General features: G+C 45.8%; 1 protein-coding gene across 1 annotated transcript in view; it reads right to left on the bottom strand.

Annotated features, from left to right (window-relative positions):
- Positions 1 to 17,681, bottom strand: part of SNRK (SNF related kinase) — a 37,197-nt gene that overhangs the window by 3,201 nt on the left and 16,315 nt on the right. Inside the window, 5 exon segments of the mRNA XM_005882672.2 lie at positions 2 to 655; positions 3,543 to 3,677; positions 5,716 to 5,845; positions 5,848 to 5,927; positions 7,683 to 7,824. Coding sequence (XP_005882734.1) covers positions 2 to 655; positions 3,543 to 3,677; positions 5,716 to 5,845; positions 5,848 to 5,927; positions 7,683 to 7,824 — 1,141 coding nt within the window.

The raw sequence follows: 17,681 nt of genomic DNA, 5'->3' as shown, positions 1-17,681 counted from the left end.
GCCCTCGCTGCCCGGCGGCCCCTCGCTGCTTGTCCCGCGGTTCCAGGAGTAGGTGAAGCCGCTGTCTTTATCGAGCCGCCGGCGGCTCTCCGAGTCGTCGTCGCTGGTCTCCGAGCTGCTGCAGCTGGAGCCGCGGCCCTGGCTTTTCCTCCGGTGGTAGCGTTTGTGAACCGTCCCTGGGGAGGCGATGTTCATCTTTAACCTGCTCAGCTTGGGAGGCAGGTTCTCATCCATGTCGAACTCGTCGTCGGACTCCCCTTCCTCGAAGATCTGGTTCAGCACCGGGGCGCTCTTCCTCGAGGTCAGCCGGTTGGTCACCGAGGGCTTCCGGCGCAGGACCACTTGCGTGGAGAGGGACATGGGTTTCTTATCCTCCTCATCCTCCTCTTCGTCTTCCTCCACCCGGAACAGACACTTCCGCCCACTGGCCGCGGGCTTCAAGCTTGCCGGCGGCACCGTGGACAATGCCGGCCCAGCCAACTCGGGGAGGTCGTCTTTCTTGGCCGTGTCACACAGGCCTTTGCTCCGGTGGCCATTGAGGACATTGTCGGCAGCCCGAGCAGGAGCCGGAGGGACGGTCGCGTGGGACAGGGGAGTGGCGGTGAGGTCATCCTCCAGGTCCTGGGGCACGTCGATTTTGGTGGGCCACGACTGCCTGTGGAACAGATGGGAAAGGACACACCATGTAATCACATGCAGACTCTGCTGAAGGACATGAGACACAACTTACTGGGACAAAACCTGCACACTTAGAAGAAAAGAAACGGCAGCCATGCAAGCTCATTCCACCCCCTGTGACGGTCAGCAAGGACACCTGAAGGGCACGTGGTTCTGAATGCAGCTCAGTCTGTGCTCGTGGCCAAAAAACGCTGTCCCAGCTGTCAGAAAAGGGTTTGCCGGGGCGCCTCTCCTCTACAACAGTTTATGCCCCAAGAAAAGCATTTTTTAAAAGCACACGGGAGTCATCACCAAAGCAAAACCTGAACACCACACACTCTGTCCCTCTGGGTCTTAGATCACAGCCTGTGATGGTGTGTTGCTAAGAAGATTCACCTGAAATTTCCAGTCCTCCTTTTTGTAAAAGTCTGGTATTTACAAAAATAAATGGAAATAGTTGAATGGATTTAACATGAGATTGTTGGAGAGGAGAGTCAGTGAATGCTGGCATATATCATCTCCTCACCAATTAAAAAAATGCAACCAGCAAAATAGAAATATTTCTATTTTAAATGCTCAGGGAGAGAACTGGATAGCAAAGTCCACTATGACGTAAACTCTGATTTTATCCCCCATCTGGAGTCACTCAAGTAACGAGAACCCTGCTTGGTAGCTAAAGAGAAAGACTTTGGGAAATGAGGTCTCTGGCTTGTTTTGAATAAACATCTTGGAATTCTCAGCTGTCCTCCCTGCCCAGGGACCAGCAGATGCCAGACACGTTTACAACAGCCACTTCCACACGATGACATCTTCATTTCACACCAGTTATGTTATCCTAGAAATAACACCTAATTAAATCTATAGCCTGGTAAAACTCCTAGGCATTTACAACAGACATCCTTCCCCCAACTCAGAGCCGTATCACCTTCCCTCGAGGGTGGAGGGCCATTTGCTATCGTCACTGCGTGGTAGTTTATAGAAGCTGAGTGTTCGATGTTTTTGAGGTCAAGCAGTGTCTCTGGACAAGTCGTCTGTCCTCCACCAACCCCACTGCGCCCCCTCCCGGTGAGCCTCGAGGTCCCACAGAGCAGAGCCGCACACACTGTGCTTTCAGGCTGAGCAGCCACCACAACATCACCCCACGACCACGGGGGAGCCCATGGCGGGGTACTGACTCGCCAGAGCAGCAGCCAGTCCATTCGAGAAGGATGGGGAGGGGCACAGCCTGATAAAGGCTCTTCTCTCCTCCCCTCCCCACCCCCGGAAACAGGATGGGTGAAGGCTACAGCTGTAGCGGTCAGGCTGACCATAAGGCATCCTCAGCAACAGAGCCAAGTCAGGCCCAGGGTTTGGACACTGAAGTCACAGTGACGTAAAGAGAAGGCGAGGAAGCAGACACAGGAGGAAGACAGGCCTGCAGGGCGTCTCCACTCCAGAATCCCCAGGAGGGTAAAGGAAAACTGTGGGAGGCTCTGATACTTCTTCATCGCTGCTATTGGCTTTGCCATTTCCAGAAGTAAAACCAATTTAACTCAGTTACTGTTTGATCACTTTTAGATTGAGCTCTGTTCTGTCTCACTGAACAGACAACAGCTCAAATCCAAATACCCCTTCTCCTAAAGGACTGGGTGGCTCCCGACCTGGTGGCCCAGCTACTCGGAGGCTGTGCTTTCCCACCAGAGGGCTCAGCAGGACGAGGCTGGCCCACCCTCTCCGTGTCACTCTCCTGCTCTGTCTCATGCCCGGAGTCCCCTGGCTCCCTGGGCCCAGGCCTCTTCCAAGCCGACACCTGACAGCGTGCCTAGTTTCCATTACAGAAGAATGTGTGCAGGACACGGAGTTCCTACACTCGGCTTCCAGCTCAGACTTCTCACTCTTTCTTCTTCAGCCACCAGGACTGCTTTCTTCTCTCTCCTCTGTCGCTCCAGCCCAAGCAACAACCTAGCACGGCAAGTGACTGCAGGGAATTGAACCCCAACGGTTTTCCTCCTCTTTTTAAATAATATGAAATATTCACACACATATAATCATTCATTGTTGGATGTACCAGTAGAGAATTATTCAGAATTGGGAGCGTCCTTTGGTTTTTGAATCACTACAGATCCAGGGGTTACTTTATCTGGATATGAATTCTAATAAATTTCCTAATGATGGTGTAAAAGGTAACCCTTCCTACGCTCTGATTTTAAGCGGAAAGCTAGCATGGCAGGAGAACAGGAAACTGGGGAGGAGGATGGAGAGTTCAGGAAGGAGGGAGGAAAGGAGAGACAGGGTGGTGATAGTCCTACCAGAGGCAGCAACAGGGAGCCGGGCCGGATGCACCCCACAGGCCCTAACTCATCTGGCCCTCACCGCACCCCAGGAGGCAGGCAGTGTGCTTCCTCCCACTTCACAGGCCGACTCAGCAGCTGAGTCATAGGTTAAGTGACCTCCCCAGGTCATCAGCCAATAAATCAACTGGTTAATCTGACTGTCAAATCCCTGAAATCCTGAGACAACATCACGGGCCCAGAAATGCCCTGTTATTTTTAAAAGTTATTTCAAATAACTGAGGGAAAACTGGCCTTGTTCCTGGAATAAAAGAATAAAGAAAATAACTTATTAATACATGTCAGACCTAGAAGAGTTTAATGAAAATAAACTACAGACACGCTGGCTTGAGACCGTCTCCAAACATGTTCCCGGCCAGGCCAGCAGCCGCAGCCCCGAGCCCAGGAGCCCACGGCATCCTTGGTGACGCAAGGTCCCAGCCCCCACGCGTGTGGAGAGCCCCCATCGCTGTTCACAATCTTGCCCCGGAGTTAGGAAGCATTAAGCAAGCAAACAAACAACGTTCACTATTTCAAAACGTTAACTTACTAAAATCAGTGAAGATTTTTTCTCACCTAAACTGGGCCTTGATGTTGCTGGGGCTGGCAGACCTGGTTTGGATTTCTTTCTCTTGCTTCTCCCTCAGGATCCGTTCGGCAAGCAGGAAGTACGTGGCCGTGATGTGGTTGTACCTGTTGGTCTCCAGGGCTCTGGAGAAACAGGGAGAGTGCAGAGATCTCAGTAGCAGATTTTTACAAGCAGAACTGATGCTTTTAAAGTACAGTCCAAGCAAATGGATCCAATGCTCAGAGTCTTTAAAATTAAGAAAGATCACAAATAAGAAAAAAAAAAACACTAGTATTTAGATTACTCTTGAAACTCTAAAAAAAACTGCATAAAAATATTCAGTTAGTAAGAAAAATCCAAAATGCTGATGGCATGTGGGCTAGATGTCAGGTTTAGGTGCATAAAAGGAAATGAGGCTTCGAGAATGTACACATTATCCAAACTTTACTCTGTGTCGAAGTGTTTGTTTTCGTTGAGCTGGCTTACTTGCTGCCATCAGAAGTGTGAAGTGGGTTCTATGAATGTGTACTGAAACACTACTACCATCACAAAAATCAGGGAGTTTTTACTCTTACACTCTCCTGGCATTTATTGGCATTTTACATATTTATGCATTATCATTAATGTAACCGAGAGCCTGTCATTAGCATCTTCTTTGTCAATGTTTTCACTCATCCATTTCAAAACTGATGCTCTGAGAACCGAGTGCAGCCACCGGGGCTGGGGAGCTGCCGGGGGTGTTTGGCCCTCCGAGGCGGCCCTGCCTGCTCCCCTGCAGCTGGCCTTCCAGGCAATAGCAGGAGCAGGTGACAGGGGCCCACCAGGCCCAGAACTATGCAGCCAGGCTTTTCGGGAACTTTCTGTCGTTAGTGAAAATACACAATGAACACTAGGAAAGAAGCAACATGGGGATCACTTTTCACCACGTGTACCTGGGCCACAGCTTAACAGGGGCGGGCAGGCAGGCCTAGGACAGACTCCAAAGTAAGAGCTCACAAGAGCCAACACATTTGAGTCTCTGATGCAGGGTCACCCACAGAGGAGGGCTCACGCTGCTCACGCTGTGGGCGCAGGAAGACCGAGACCACCTGGAAGGGCGGCTCAGGCGTCCAGATCCCCGCTTCTCTCCGGCGCATGCTCACTGGTGGACGGGCACATGGAACCTCCCGAACCATTTGATGAGCGCTCCTTCTGGGTTTATAACTGAATTTACGTGAGTTAAATAGCTCTGTGACACCACGGCAGCTATTTATTTATTTAAGCTAAGAACATTAAGACAATTCAGGAGACAAAAATAGCCTTCTATCTACTCAAAAACGAACAATCATTTTCTATGCACTACTAAAGTGCGTGTCCTTGGCAAGCCAACTCTTTCCATCGTACCAGCTGTTCCAATGGGTTAAATAACGTTTGACTTTTCCTTTGTGGAAGGGTTTCATATTCTAAAGCTAGGACCTCCTATAGAAATGAATCAATGCTAAAGCAAAGCACATCTTTATATTATCCTTGATTCTAAACTGCTCAGGTTATTTTAAAAAGTTAGGTGATTTCTAAGCCCCTGAGGTTCTGAAGTCCTTCTGTGCTGTTCAAGGACTTAGTTAATAACTTGTGGGTCTTGTGGGTTCCAGGTGGTGGCAGCAGGGGCTCTTCAGGACCAGAGAGCAAGTATTTCAGATGTTGAGGGTCATGTAGTCTCTCAGATACGCTGCTGTAGCACATGCACCGTGGACAAAACATAAATGAATGGGCACAGCTGTGGTTCACTAACACTCTACTTACATAAATGCATGACTGGTGCCCACATGCCAACCCCTGACTTAGGGGACTTGAGATGCTGCCCCATTCTCCCTGCTCACTGTGGGAACCAGTGAGGGACTTGGGAATGAAGAGAATACTGCTATGGGCAAGGCATATACTGGGATACAAAGCAGGCTGTACCCTAGGAGGACGGGAGAAAGGCCACAGCGCTCAATGACACGCCCTTTGGTCACTAGTACAAAAATAAACAAAATACAACAAAACCTAAGAGCCAGGATCAGGGCAGGGAACTGTAGAGATAAATGGCATGACCCTGTCACCTGGGTCTCTAGCCATCACACAGTGCCATAGGCCCTGGCAATACAGAGAGAGCCCGTTCCAAGCATCTGAACCCATGGCCCCGACAGGTGAGTGGTAACATACTCGACAATGGCATCTCGATCCGCTATGTCCCCGAGCACCATGGGCTGAATGATGCTGTTGTGCTCCTCCTCTGAGAGGTTCTTGTAGGACACCAGGGGGATGTTATACCTGGTGGCTGGCGAAGGGTCCACCCCTGAAGCCAAGGATGGTTTTCAATCTCTTCTAAAGAGGCCCTTCTCTTGGGATCTCTCTGTAGCATCCGGGTGATCAGGCTGGAAAGGGAAGTAAGTCCATTGTTCAAACAAAGGTAGTTCTTTGAAAAAGACTAATAAGATAATAAACCGCAGGCAAGATCGCATAAGACAAAAAATAAGAGAAGGCAACAGGTGTCAATATTAGAATGAAAAAGGGCAACACCCCCACTAATCTATAGACTTTAAAAATGTAATTAGAGGATATTATGAATACTTGAGACCAATAAATCTGAAAATGTAGATAAAATGAACAAGTTCCTGGCACTATCCCTCCAGGGAGCACACCCTTGCCATTCCCTTCTCTCTCTCCTTCCCCCAAGGCTCGTATTCCCTAACCTCTAAGGGCCCCATAATATTTTTGCTATGGTCAATAAATTCTTGCTTGCTTTTCCATTAAAAAAAAATGAATGAGTTCCCTGAAAAACACAACTTAGCAAAACTGACACAGGAGAAAGTAGAAAACTGAGTGGTCCTATGATTATTAAAGATAATTCCTCTTGGAGGGAGACACAGAGGCTTCTAAGTTATTAGAACCTTTCCATTTCTTAAGCTGGATAACAGGTACAGAGGTGTTCATTTTATTACAGACACATTTTAAACATTCTTGTGAATAACATATTTCAATATAAATAAGTTTTTGAGTAGAGGCTGTGGAGATACTTCTTGAATGACAAACATTTAACATGCACACAACATATATTCTGCTTCCTGGGGCAGAGAAGAATCATAGTAAGGGCATAAACATCGCCATCATCAACATTCATATCAGGTGCTTCCTATGTGCTGAGGGCTGAGCTAAGAACTTTTATAGACATTAATTCATTTCATTTCACAATAACCCAAAAGGTGGGTTCTATTATTCTCACATCATTAGTAAAGGGAGAAGTTAGTATTTGAATCCAGAGAGTTTGAACACCTAAGTTCATAACGATCCACTACATGGCCTAAGATGGGGCTCTGCCTGGAGAAAGGATTCTTCAAACTCAGATTTCCTTCTATTCCCCGCCCCCGCCCCCAGTTACAGTTGACATTCAATACCATATTATTTTCAGGGGTACAGCATAGTGATTAGACATTTCTATATCACAAAGTGATCCCCCCAGAAGTCTACTTCCCATCTGGCAACATACATAGTTACCAGCTGAATCTATGTTACTACAGCAAAATCCTGTAAGTGGTAGCTATACTCTCAGCCAAGCTCATTTCAAAGAATCACCCACAACATCAATGAAATCCTGAACTTCCAACGTTCCTTTATTCCACTATATTTCTTACTACACATATCAGAGTGCTGTGTGGTACTTTAAATCCAAAACAATCAACTTGAGTGTATTTTTGGTTGGCTTCCCATAGTCACATGAACCAAAACAGAGCTCTTTAGTTAACTGGGGGGAGGGGTGTGGGAATAAAATTATGAGACACACTATATAAATCCTAAAATGGTGTGTTGATTGTCTATTTCAGAAATGCCCTAACTCTTCTCTGGAACTTAAAATAATTCCAGGTGGTTGTCCTCGTTGCTGATGCAAACAGAGAAGAGTAATTCTCGTGGTAATGTCTCATTTCAAGTAAAGTAACCCCCTCTCCTGGAGACTGAAACAGCACGTAATGAGCTTCTTGAAAACTGGCATATTTAAGCAATACAGTAATACACTCTGTATCTAATATTACATTTCAAATCATATTCTGGGGTTAACTCTCCAAAACACACTTATCAAGAGCAGAAATATTAAGTTCAAAAAAATAAAATAAGCACACACTTTTTTTACTTACTCTTTACATTCTTTAGACACATGGGATGGGACCGTGTATTTACAATCCATGATCATTGTCAATGTTTCACTGTCATTGGCCTCTTGAAAGGGTGGCTGCCCGCATACCAACATGAAAAGGATCACTCCCAGACTCCATATATCTACGAATCAAAGACATACTGCTAAATATTGTACTAGTCAGAAAACTAAAAACACTTCGTTAAAGGAGACTAACAATATTATTTTATTTTGAACAGTCAAAAGCACTTATATCTCAAAGTAAAAAGTCTAGGGAAGAAAGGTTAAGCCCCAGTAAGATAGAGATGGTATCTGTTTTGTTCACTGTTTAATTCACTTAAGGCCCAAGCAAGTGCCAGGCACACGGTGAATGGTCAATAAATGTTGACTGAAGAGATGAATTCATTCATTTGTTAATGACAAGAACATCAACTGGAAAGTGTCTATCAAGGTCCACCAACTGATGGACAGGCACGGCTGTTTCCCCATCACATTACACACCAGAGGTAAAGCTAAGAGGGTAATACTCTGAGACATGGACAGGATTTTGCCTAAGGTCACAATTATCTCAGTTGTTCTTCACCTCGATCCTGGTGAGATAACCAGATCTTGCAACTCATGATCATTTTATAGATGAGAAAATTACAGCTTGGAGAGATCATTTTAAAGATGAGAAAATTACAGCTTGGAGAGGACAGAAATGTTCCTGGCTGTCAATGAGGAAATATTCCTGGCTGTCAATGAGAGGACGAAGCTAGGACGGAAGGTGTAAGTCACCAGAAGCACACTTTTTGGCTTAAAAACGGCAGGAAGGACCTACTTAATACAGGCGTTAAAGCACTGGGAAACGTAGCAGCTTCCTGTCACTGCAAATGTTCCCACAGAGGCTGGGCAACCACCTGTCCCATATCTGCATACGCACCCTGCAGATGCAAGGCTGGATAGTCACATCTGAGGGCCCTCTCACTCTAGCAATAGACTAACGCCTATAATCAAAAATAATCCCTTCTTGTATGAAATAAAAAACAAAGCTGTCAATCAGATGGAAAAATGTCTTCTTCAGATGAAAAAAAAATCCATTTAGGAAGGGTATCATATAAATTAATTCATTCCAAAAACTAAAGTATAGACAGATTATATCAACATTCACATAAGAGAGAAATTCAAGAAGCTTTCCGGACCACAAAGGCTTGGAGGAGAACGGAGGAGCAGGCCACCGGGCCTTTGTGACCACATCTGTTAACACTCGACTGCTCTCATTACAGCTTAAATGCCCCAGATAATGTAGGTTCCACGTTATTTTCCAAGAGAATTAAACCTTGTTAATAAAATATATTTTCCTTGGTCCAAACTAAACAAAGAGGGTAATAAAGGCACAAACACAAAAGTCACACACACACTGTGGTTTTTAATATGTACATTAAAATTTCCTAAGGATGCTCCAATGAAAATTAGCGAAGCAGGTAGAAAACTCCACTAAAATGAAAACATTTATGCAAATAAAAATGAAAGGGACCTAAGGATCTTTCAGTCCAAACCCATGGCTCTGCAGTGTCCCTGAGCGGCCCACCTGGCACTGCTTGTTGGATCCATGAGTTATGGGCCCCCTGCCCCAGGACAGTTCACTGGCTCAGCAACCATTCTACTCACTAACCCGCATTTCTTTACCTTGACTTTGGACTCCAGAGGGCCATCCCCCTTCAAAGTAAACATCCCGAGTAATGTGGCTAGTGGCACCTGCTCTTTAACCATCCAGTGAGAAGAACTGATTACCCCATTAGTATCTTATGAAGATTTTTAATGGAAATTTATATAGGTTGATGTTTAACTTAATCTTCTTTGTAGAATTGAACCTGCTGTTTTTGGTCACCTTGCCCCAACTCTCAAGCCACCACTGTGAGCAAGTGACAATTACAATTATTCTCCCTTTAATGCATATGCCTTTCATTTTACAAGATATCAACTATCACCTAAACCCACCTTTTCCCCAATGCTCATTGCATGGGGGGATTTTTCAGCAAGTTTTTGTTCATAATATACACTTGGCTATCTCCTCCCCAGAAAAGGAGGCTTTTAAATGGCTTACAAAGAAATGTGCACAAACATAAAAATTAGGATTAAAACAAAAATTTTCTTCTGTTGTTAATACTGATAATGTCTAATGCTACTTACTACTATACCCAAACCTAGCCATGAATATGTGTTGTATCTGAGTTACGATAAATCCGTATCGTTCCAAAGACATCCTACAAACACAATTTCTATAAAATGAATTTGGTTCATTGTTTCTTCTACCATCTCCTACTTTCACTGTGGATCAAGTGGTTTGGTTTTACTTTGTCTCTGTGCTAAACTGGAGATGCTATCTGACAGTGCAATTACACAAAACCGATGTTTCCAAACCATAATGAGTAATATAAATATCGATTAATGATGCCCAAAGCCTTATTTGGTTAAACACAACTTTCTTTTCTGCTAAATATTAACCTCAGCAGCAACAAGCACGTCCAATTGTTTGGCAATGTTCTCTTCAAGACCATCTGCCCAAGCAAACGAGCACTGCTGATTAGGAAGTGACGCATGACCAGGAGTCACAAAATAAAACCAACATAAATATACACACTGTCTCCAGTGAGAGCTCAAACAATTTCTGAACATGGAAATGCTTACGTTTGGGAAACTTAGGAATACAGTGCATGCACAGTGCAGCGCCATGGTCCGGGGCAGCGCCTCTGGGGAACACGGCGTTACCAAGAGGGCAGTTTTGGAAGGCAAACAACCCAGCCCTAGCTGGTTGGCTCAGTGGACAGAGCGTCGGCCTGCGGACTGAAGGGTCCCGGGTTCCATTCTGGTCAAGGGCACATGCCCGGGTTTCGGGCCCGATCCCAAGTAGGGGATCTCTCATCACTGATGTCTCTCTCTCTCTCCCCCTCTCTCTTCCCCTCTGAAATCAATAAAAAAATATTTTTTTAAAAATAAAAGAAGGCAAACGACCCTCTCACTGACAACACGAGTATTCAGGGGCCATTTATTCCATGTACTTATATTCCAGACTTTTTATTTCTCTTTGTACTCTGTTTTGTCTTTGAATCATTTTATTTTTTCATCCTAAGGGCCAAGGTACGAGATAAAGTGTCACTAAACAAATGCAAAGTGCTATGACTTTAACCAAGTCCCGGTCTTTAACATGGGAACAGCAACAGTGATCTACTTTCTCTTAGAGCTGCTGTGGGCCTGAAAAGGACTGAAATGGACTCCATGCTAAGTCCTCAGGGCAGAGCCCAGTGCACAGGTGTAGGGAGGGCCCGGAGGCAGAGGGGTTGCTGCTGCCCCGCTCCCATTCGAACGGGGCAGGCCCTGGTCCAGCACAGCGGACATGGAGGTACCCTTGCCCTGACAGGCCTCCAATTCACTGTGAGAAACAGACAGCAGCGAACAGAAACAGAAGGTAGGTAAGCTCAAGAAGGCACAAAGCCACAGAGAGAAGAAAAACTCCTGGAGATAGGCGAGGGGAACAGGGGAGGCCTAGTAACACAGGTTAGAAAAAAGGGATGGTCAGGAGCTTGGGTCCCCAGGACCAGACCTCAAGAAGGACATCGGGACAGATTCTCTAGTACATTCCCCCACAAATGGGGAGGGAGGCATTACTTTTCTTAATAAAAATTCATTTTAGTGGGTATTTTAAATGATCTTTTTTCATTTAAAAAAGTTTGCTAATGAAACTACAAACTCCCTAGGTACAGATCATAGCCTCGGCCTGAGATCCTAGGAGCACAGGGATCCATGGAGTCTGTCATTGAGGGGCTGGGGTGGGGAGGGGAGAGAAAGAGCATGGAACAGGGACTTCACATTATTTTCATTTTTAAAAACGTTCAAAGAATTCTCTACTCAGAGTAAAGGTGCACAGGTTAACTAACACCAATCAACCACCTGAAAAATCAAACTTAATGTTGATACTATTTGAAGCACATGTTTTGATTTCATACCTAGCTATAGACTCTTGGTTAATAAAAATGGAAAAAAGAAAATATCAATAAATACAGTTTCTTTGGTGTATATATATAAATATTTTTTATTTCAGAGGGGAAGGGAGAGGGAACGAGAGATAGAAACATCAATGGTGAGAATCACTGATTGGCTGCCTCTTGCACATTCCCCACTGGGGATCGAGCCTACAACCTGGTCATGTGCCCCGACGGAATCAAACCGTGACCTCCTGGTTCACAGGTCGACACTCAACTACTGAGCCACACTGATCAGGCCCTTTGATGTTGTGTTTTTTTTAAATCTTCCAAAAATAAAACATCTTCCAACTCATGGAACTGTAGAAAGGGGTGCAAGATAGCAAAGTCTGTGTTAGTATAAAGGGTGGAGTTGCTGGTCCCCCAACTGGCTCTCAAGCTGGAACTCAGAGCACAACCATGAGCACTGAGGTCGCCTCTGCCAAATCTCAGCAGGTCCAGTTACATCTGAATTATGCCGTTTCTAGCGTTAGAGATGGAGTTTCTATCACAAGGCTTGCTGCAAGCAGGCTGAGAAGATCAAAATGAAAACAAAATAAAAGAACAAGCTAATGATTAATTTGAGGACAGGCAATTGCCACGGGGGATTGGGTGGGGGGAATGTCATGACTACGGAGATTTTCTAAACATCATTTCTGAGGTGAATTTTCTAGACAGCAAAAATAAAAAATGGGGATTAGAGAGTAATAAAAACGGAAGGCCAGAAGTAAGTTCTAGGTGGAAACCTCTATTTCTGTCTCTTTTATCAGTGTAGCCATGAGTCATGGCAGAAGCAGTGGGAATAGAATGTTCTCAAACCACGACAGGGAAGCAGGGACCGGCACCTTTCACCACTTACAACCAGCAGGATTTATGCAACCACTTCTCAGTTCCAACTGTGCTCACCAGCAACGGACACATGACCCGACGCTAACATAAAAGGCAATGCTTTCTTAGAACAGCAAGGACGGCTGCAGACGTTTGAGGATGAAACCCAGGAACCCCGGTTCTGGAATAATATTCACAAACCTAAGGCCTATGGTCTGCTGATGTGAATTCCTGACTACACAGTAAAAACTGCTCATTTGCATTCACCATCACCTAGAGCTTTAGTTCCTAAGCATCCTTTCTGGACAAGATCAGTGGCTGGTTCTAAGGGACATGACTAGAGACCATTCTGAAAGTAGATCATCTGAATGAACAGAGTAGGGATGCAAGCAGAAGAGGAATGAAGAATTTGGAAAAGTCCATGTTTTAGGATGTCTCCGTTATTCCTAGTTTTATCAACATTCTAGTGAGAAGCAAAGTTTTATTACTTAACAAGGGAATTATTTCTTCTCTTAAAAAATAAAAATAAGGCCCTAGCCAGTTTGGCTCAGTGGATAGAGCATCGGCCTACGGACCGAGGGGTCCCAGGTTCGATTCCAGTCAGGGGCATGTACCTTGGTTGCGGGCACATCCCCAGTAGGAGGTGTGCAGGAGGCAGTTGATTGATGTTTCTCTCTCATCAATGTTTCTGACTCTCTATCCCTCTCCCTTCCTCTCTGTAGAAAATCAATAAAATATATTTAAAAATAAAAAAATAAAAATAAGGATGCGTACCGTCGTCCCATATCGACTTCCAAAAATGTCTTTCCCACATCAAACATCAACGCTGCCCAAACTAGCTTATCATCTCACCCAACCTGTTTGTCTCCATTTGTGCTCTAGCCTGGTCAGTGCAACTCCACCCAAACTCTTGGAGACATCCCGGACTCTACACAAGGATGGCATTCACCATCACCTAGAGCTTTAGTTCCTAAGAACTAAGAGGAAGCGAGAGGGTTCTCTGACTTCCCCGTCAGGGAGGTCCTGCCAGGGCCTGTGCTTAGAACCCTCAGAGGCCCCGAGTGACCTGACGAGCTGGGCCACCTGGCGATTCAGCATCACTGCCAGGAGCTGTAGTTACAGGTGTTCTGTTTCCCTCCATCACTCAGAGCACCTCAAATGCAGAGTGTGTCCCCTGCAGGAGGTAGTCCTGCCCAACAGGACAGAGCCTCCAAAAGGCAGCTGAAGTGGAGGCAGACGGTTCCTGTCCTTCAAATAGCAGCTGAGAGAGAAAGGAGAGTAAGAAGTGTGGAGCGCATGCACATGGGGTGGGGACGATCAGTGAAGACACACTGCATTTCGTTTTAGCTGTTCAAGGCCTTGTGCAAACTTGTTTGACAAGTAAAAGAAAACAGGAAAAAGTTCAAGGAGTCAAAAGGTTATCAATCACGCACTGAGGGACTGCACAGGTTCACAAACCCAAACCAGAGAAGCAGAGACAACTGCCAAGGGAACTTCATGGCTCTGACCTTGGCCCCACTCAGGAAGTGACCTTGACGGATGAAGAGGGAAAGATAAACCAGGCTGAGACAGATCTCGGTCTGATTTCTTTCAGCAGAGACCTGGGTTCAAATTCTACTTGGGCCATTTCATTAGCTATGTATCCCCGGCCTGGCTTTTATGCATCTTACTTCTCTCCTCTGGAAAGTGCCACACCACCACTCCTCTGGTAACGTCAGAGGGGGGTCTGGGCAAACAGTGGGACACGGATCGCTGCACAGCCTGTGAGGACTGATAAAAACAGTGACCTCTAAGTGCAGGAGATGGCCAGAGAAGCAAAAAGGAGTTTATACTTTTCATTCAAAATGCCCCTGTATTATTTGAATTATCTTATAAGAGCATTCATTTACTACTTGTAAAAAATTTTAAAAATTGACTGTGCTTGAGAGAATATTATGATGTGTACACACTTTAACTGAATAAGCACAAAGCTCTTTACAGGAACATAAAAGGCAGTCAGGCCTGGACACGGCCCTCCTCACGAGATGGTGTGTTCAGCCTGTGCTCTGGGGGCACCGCCTCGCGAGGCTCCCTGCACGGATGCAGAGACCACTCTCTCCACAGCAGGAGTGGCTACAGCAGGAATTCTTTTCATTGTCATTTTTAGCACAAATAACTTCCTTCAAGGATATAAAAACTCAAACATTAAACTCACTGATGTTTCATAAGAAACCCCGAATAGTTTTATAAAATGTGATGAAAGGAAAAGGGGGTGGTGGAGCCACAGAATCCCAGACACAGCTCAGTTTTCCGTGGTAGCATCAGCATCACAGTGTCTAGGCAGGGGTCTCGTCTCGGAAAGCCAGTGCCGCGGGCCTTCCCCCTCAAGTTCTAGTTCCGCTTCAGCACAAACCTGAGGGTTCTCGACGGAAAGGGGACACTGAACCAGAGCTCCGGACCCACTCGGGTCCATTCCCAGACCTCTAGTTCCGCTTCAGCACAAACCTGAGGGTTCTCGACACTGAGCCAGAGCTCCGGACCCACTCGGGTCCATTCCCAGACAGTCAGTCTGGACGCTCTGGCTGTCTTGGAATTCCCACCTAACCAGAACCGCCCCTTGAGCTATTTCTAAATACCTGGGCGAAGCAACAGTGACAACGTTGTACCTTTCCAAAATCTGGCCTTTTAAAAAACACCTGGTGAGGCCCAGCGGTGTGGCTCAGTGGTTGAGCATCGACCTATGAACCAGGAGGTCACGGTTCGATTCCCGGTCAGGGCACATGCCCGGGTTGCAGGCTTGATCCCCAGTAGGGGGCATGCAGGAGACAGGCAATTGTTTACTCTGATTGTTGATGTTTCTATCTCTCTCCTCCTCTCTGAAATCAATAAAAACATATTAAAGAAAAAAAAAAAAAAACACCTGGTGAGAAAGGGCTTCATGTGGTCCATAGCATACCTGTGAAACCACGCCTGAGTCTCTCTAAAGCGGGAATCACAGCTTTTGTCAGACTCACAGTGAGTCTAGAACTCCCTAAATGTACACACAGAAGGCAAGGAAAGGCATTAGGATGTGAGCAGAGACCAAGAGGAGCATGGAGGGGACACCATCACATTCTAAAGAAGTTTAGAAGAACATACATCTTCACTTCTTTTTGTTGGTTTGTTTTCTAAATATGGAACACTTCACCAATTTACGTGTCATCCTTGTGCAGGGGCCATACTAATCTTCTCTGTATCGTTCCAATTTTTAGTATATGTGCTGCCGAAGCGAGCACCATTTTCATTTCTTTAGTTCATCCCTGTAATATTGATTCAGTTAAACAAACATTGAGAGCTTGTCCTGTTTACCAGGTGATGAGGATGGGGCACAGATAAGATATAAACACACAGTTCCCTCTCTCAAGGACCCTACTATTGAGCAAGAGGGACAGGGAGCCATCTGGAGTGTGCAAGACTTGGCATCCCCCCATCCAATTCCAAAGGGAAGATGCAATCGGGGCATGTGCCCTCTGCATTTCATCACCCTCTTTTTTTAGCCATCCGCAACCCCTCTATTCTTTTTATCCAACCAGTGTGCCCACCCTGTGCCTGGCGCGTCCCATGCACCAGGGTTCCGCGCTTCTATAAAGAGTCTTGCTCCACGCTCTTGTTTTCCTTCTTAGCAGACACCACCTACATCCTGAGGTCCTCCTGAGGCTCCAAGTTTAAATAACTCTTAAATTTAAATTAAAACTGTAAACTATTAAATTAGGCACTGTTTTGGACTGTACATCACATCACTATAAGGCTAATAAATCAAGATATATTAGGTTAGACAAAGTGAGTGACATAGAAAATGGGTTCCATAGAACGGTGGCGATCAGAGAGGTAAAAACAGTGACGGACACGCCTGGGAGTCCCAGCTGTAATGAGCACTGGTGCATCTCTGCTGAGCGGGCTCAGCTCTGTGGCACCTGTTCTACTTCTGCTCTTCACCGAAGTCATCCTTAACCTGTGAGGAGCTGACTGACAGGAGCCCCAGCCCTTGAAAGAACTAAACCCAAGGAGTGACTCTTCATGATAATGTTATTGTTTCTCAAGAAGCCACTTCCTGACATGAGCAGACAGGGTTTCCCTAGAAACTGTCACTACCTGGTCCCACCAGGGCCACCCGGAGCGAGCACAGAGTGAGGAAGCACAGACCCCCATGAAAGCACACAGGTGTTCTGCAGCAATTCTTAAAAACATGACAATAACGCCACCTGGCCACTTGGAGTTGAGTCTGCGCAGCGATGTGTATTCTTTGTTGTTGTTAATCCTCACCCAAGGATATCTTCCCATTGATTTTTAGAGAGAGTGGGAGGGAGGGAGGAGGGGAAGAGAGAGAACATCAATGTGGGAAAGACACATCAATTGGTTGTCTCCCACATGATCCCCAACCAGGATCAGGGATCAAGCCTGCAACTGAAGTCTGTGCACATGATGGGAATCGAACCCTCGACCCTTCAGTCCACAGGCCAACGCTCTACCCACTGAGCCAAACCGGCTAGGGTGCGATGTGTATTCTAACAGGATTCCAAATGTATTGCGTTAAAGTTTGTTCTAACTACTGATTTTCTGTTCTATAAACTAGACTTTCTTCAACAGGTTTATGTTTCTTCTCCCCCACCCCCCACACCCTCAGAAACAAAAAAGAAAAACTTTAAAAAATACCCAAGTCGATTCGATGTTTTCACCTGGCTAAGGGTTCCTTCTCCTGTGCTACATTCTGAGGTGAAAGCATGTGGCTTCAGTTTCCACGTGGATTCCTGTATTAAAACAGTGACTATTTGGGCGATTTGAAAAGCTCTTCTGAAGTTCCAAGAAACTAACCAGTTATCAAATAAATACCAAGACTTTTGTTTTATTTTATCTAACATTTAACACACACTCAGAAAAGTGCCTACGTTAGAAGCTAACCTACTCCCTAAATACAAATAACCTGACATTCGGAAAGTTAAATACAACTAAAACCGTGGGGCAGAAAAACACAGGAGCAAAGGTCTCGGGCCTGCCCTGCCTCCCAGTTTCCCACGGCAGCCAACACTTCAGAAATTCTCCCGAGGACCGATTCCCAAGGAGAAGAAAGCACCTCGGAAGGAAGGAGGAAGGCCGCGATCCTTGCACACGCTCTGGGACTGCAGCCACAGCTCCAAGGAAACGTGTCATTCTGC

The sequence above is a fragment of the Myotis brandtii genome, unplaced genomic scaffold, assembly GCF_000412655.1.
Source record: "Myotis brandtii unplaced genomic scaffold, ASM41265v1 scaffold731, whole genome shotgun sequence".
Classification (NCBI taxonomy): domain Eukaryota; kingdom Metazoa; phylum Chordata; class Mammalia; order Chiroptera; family Vespertilionidae; genus Myotis; species Myotis brandtii.
This window is presented reverse-complemented; position numbering and strand designations above follow the sequence as displayed.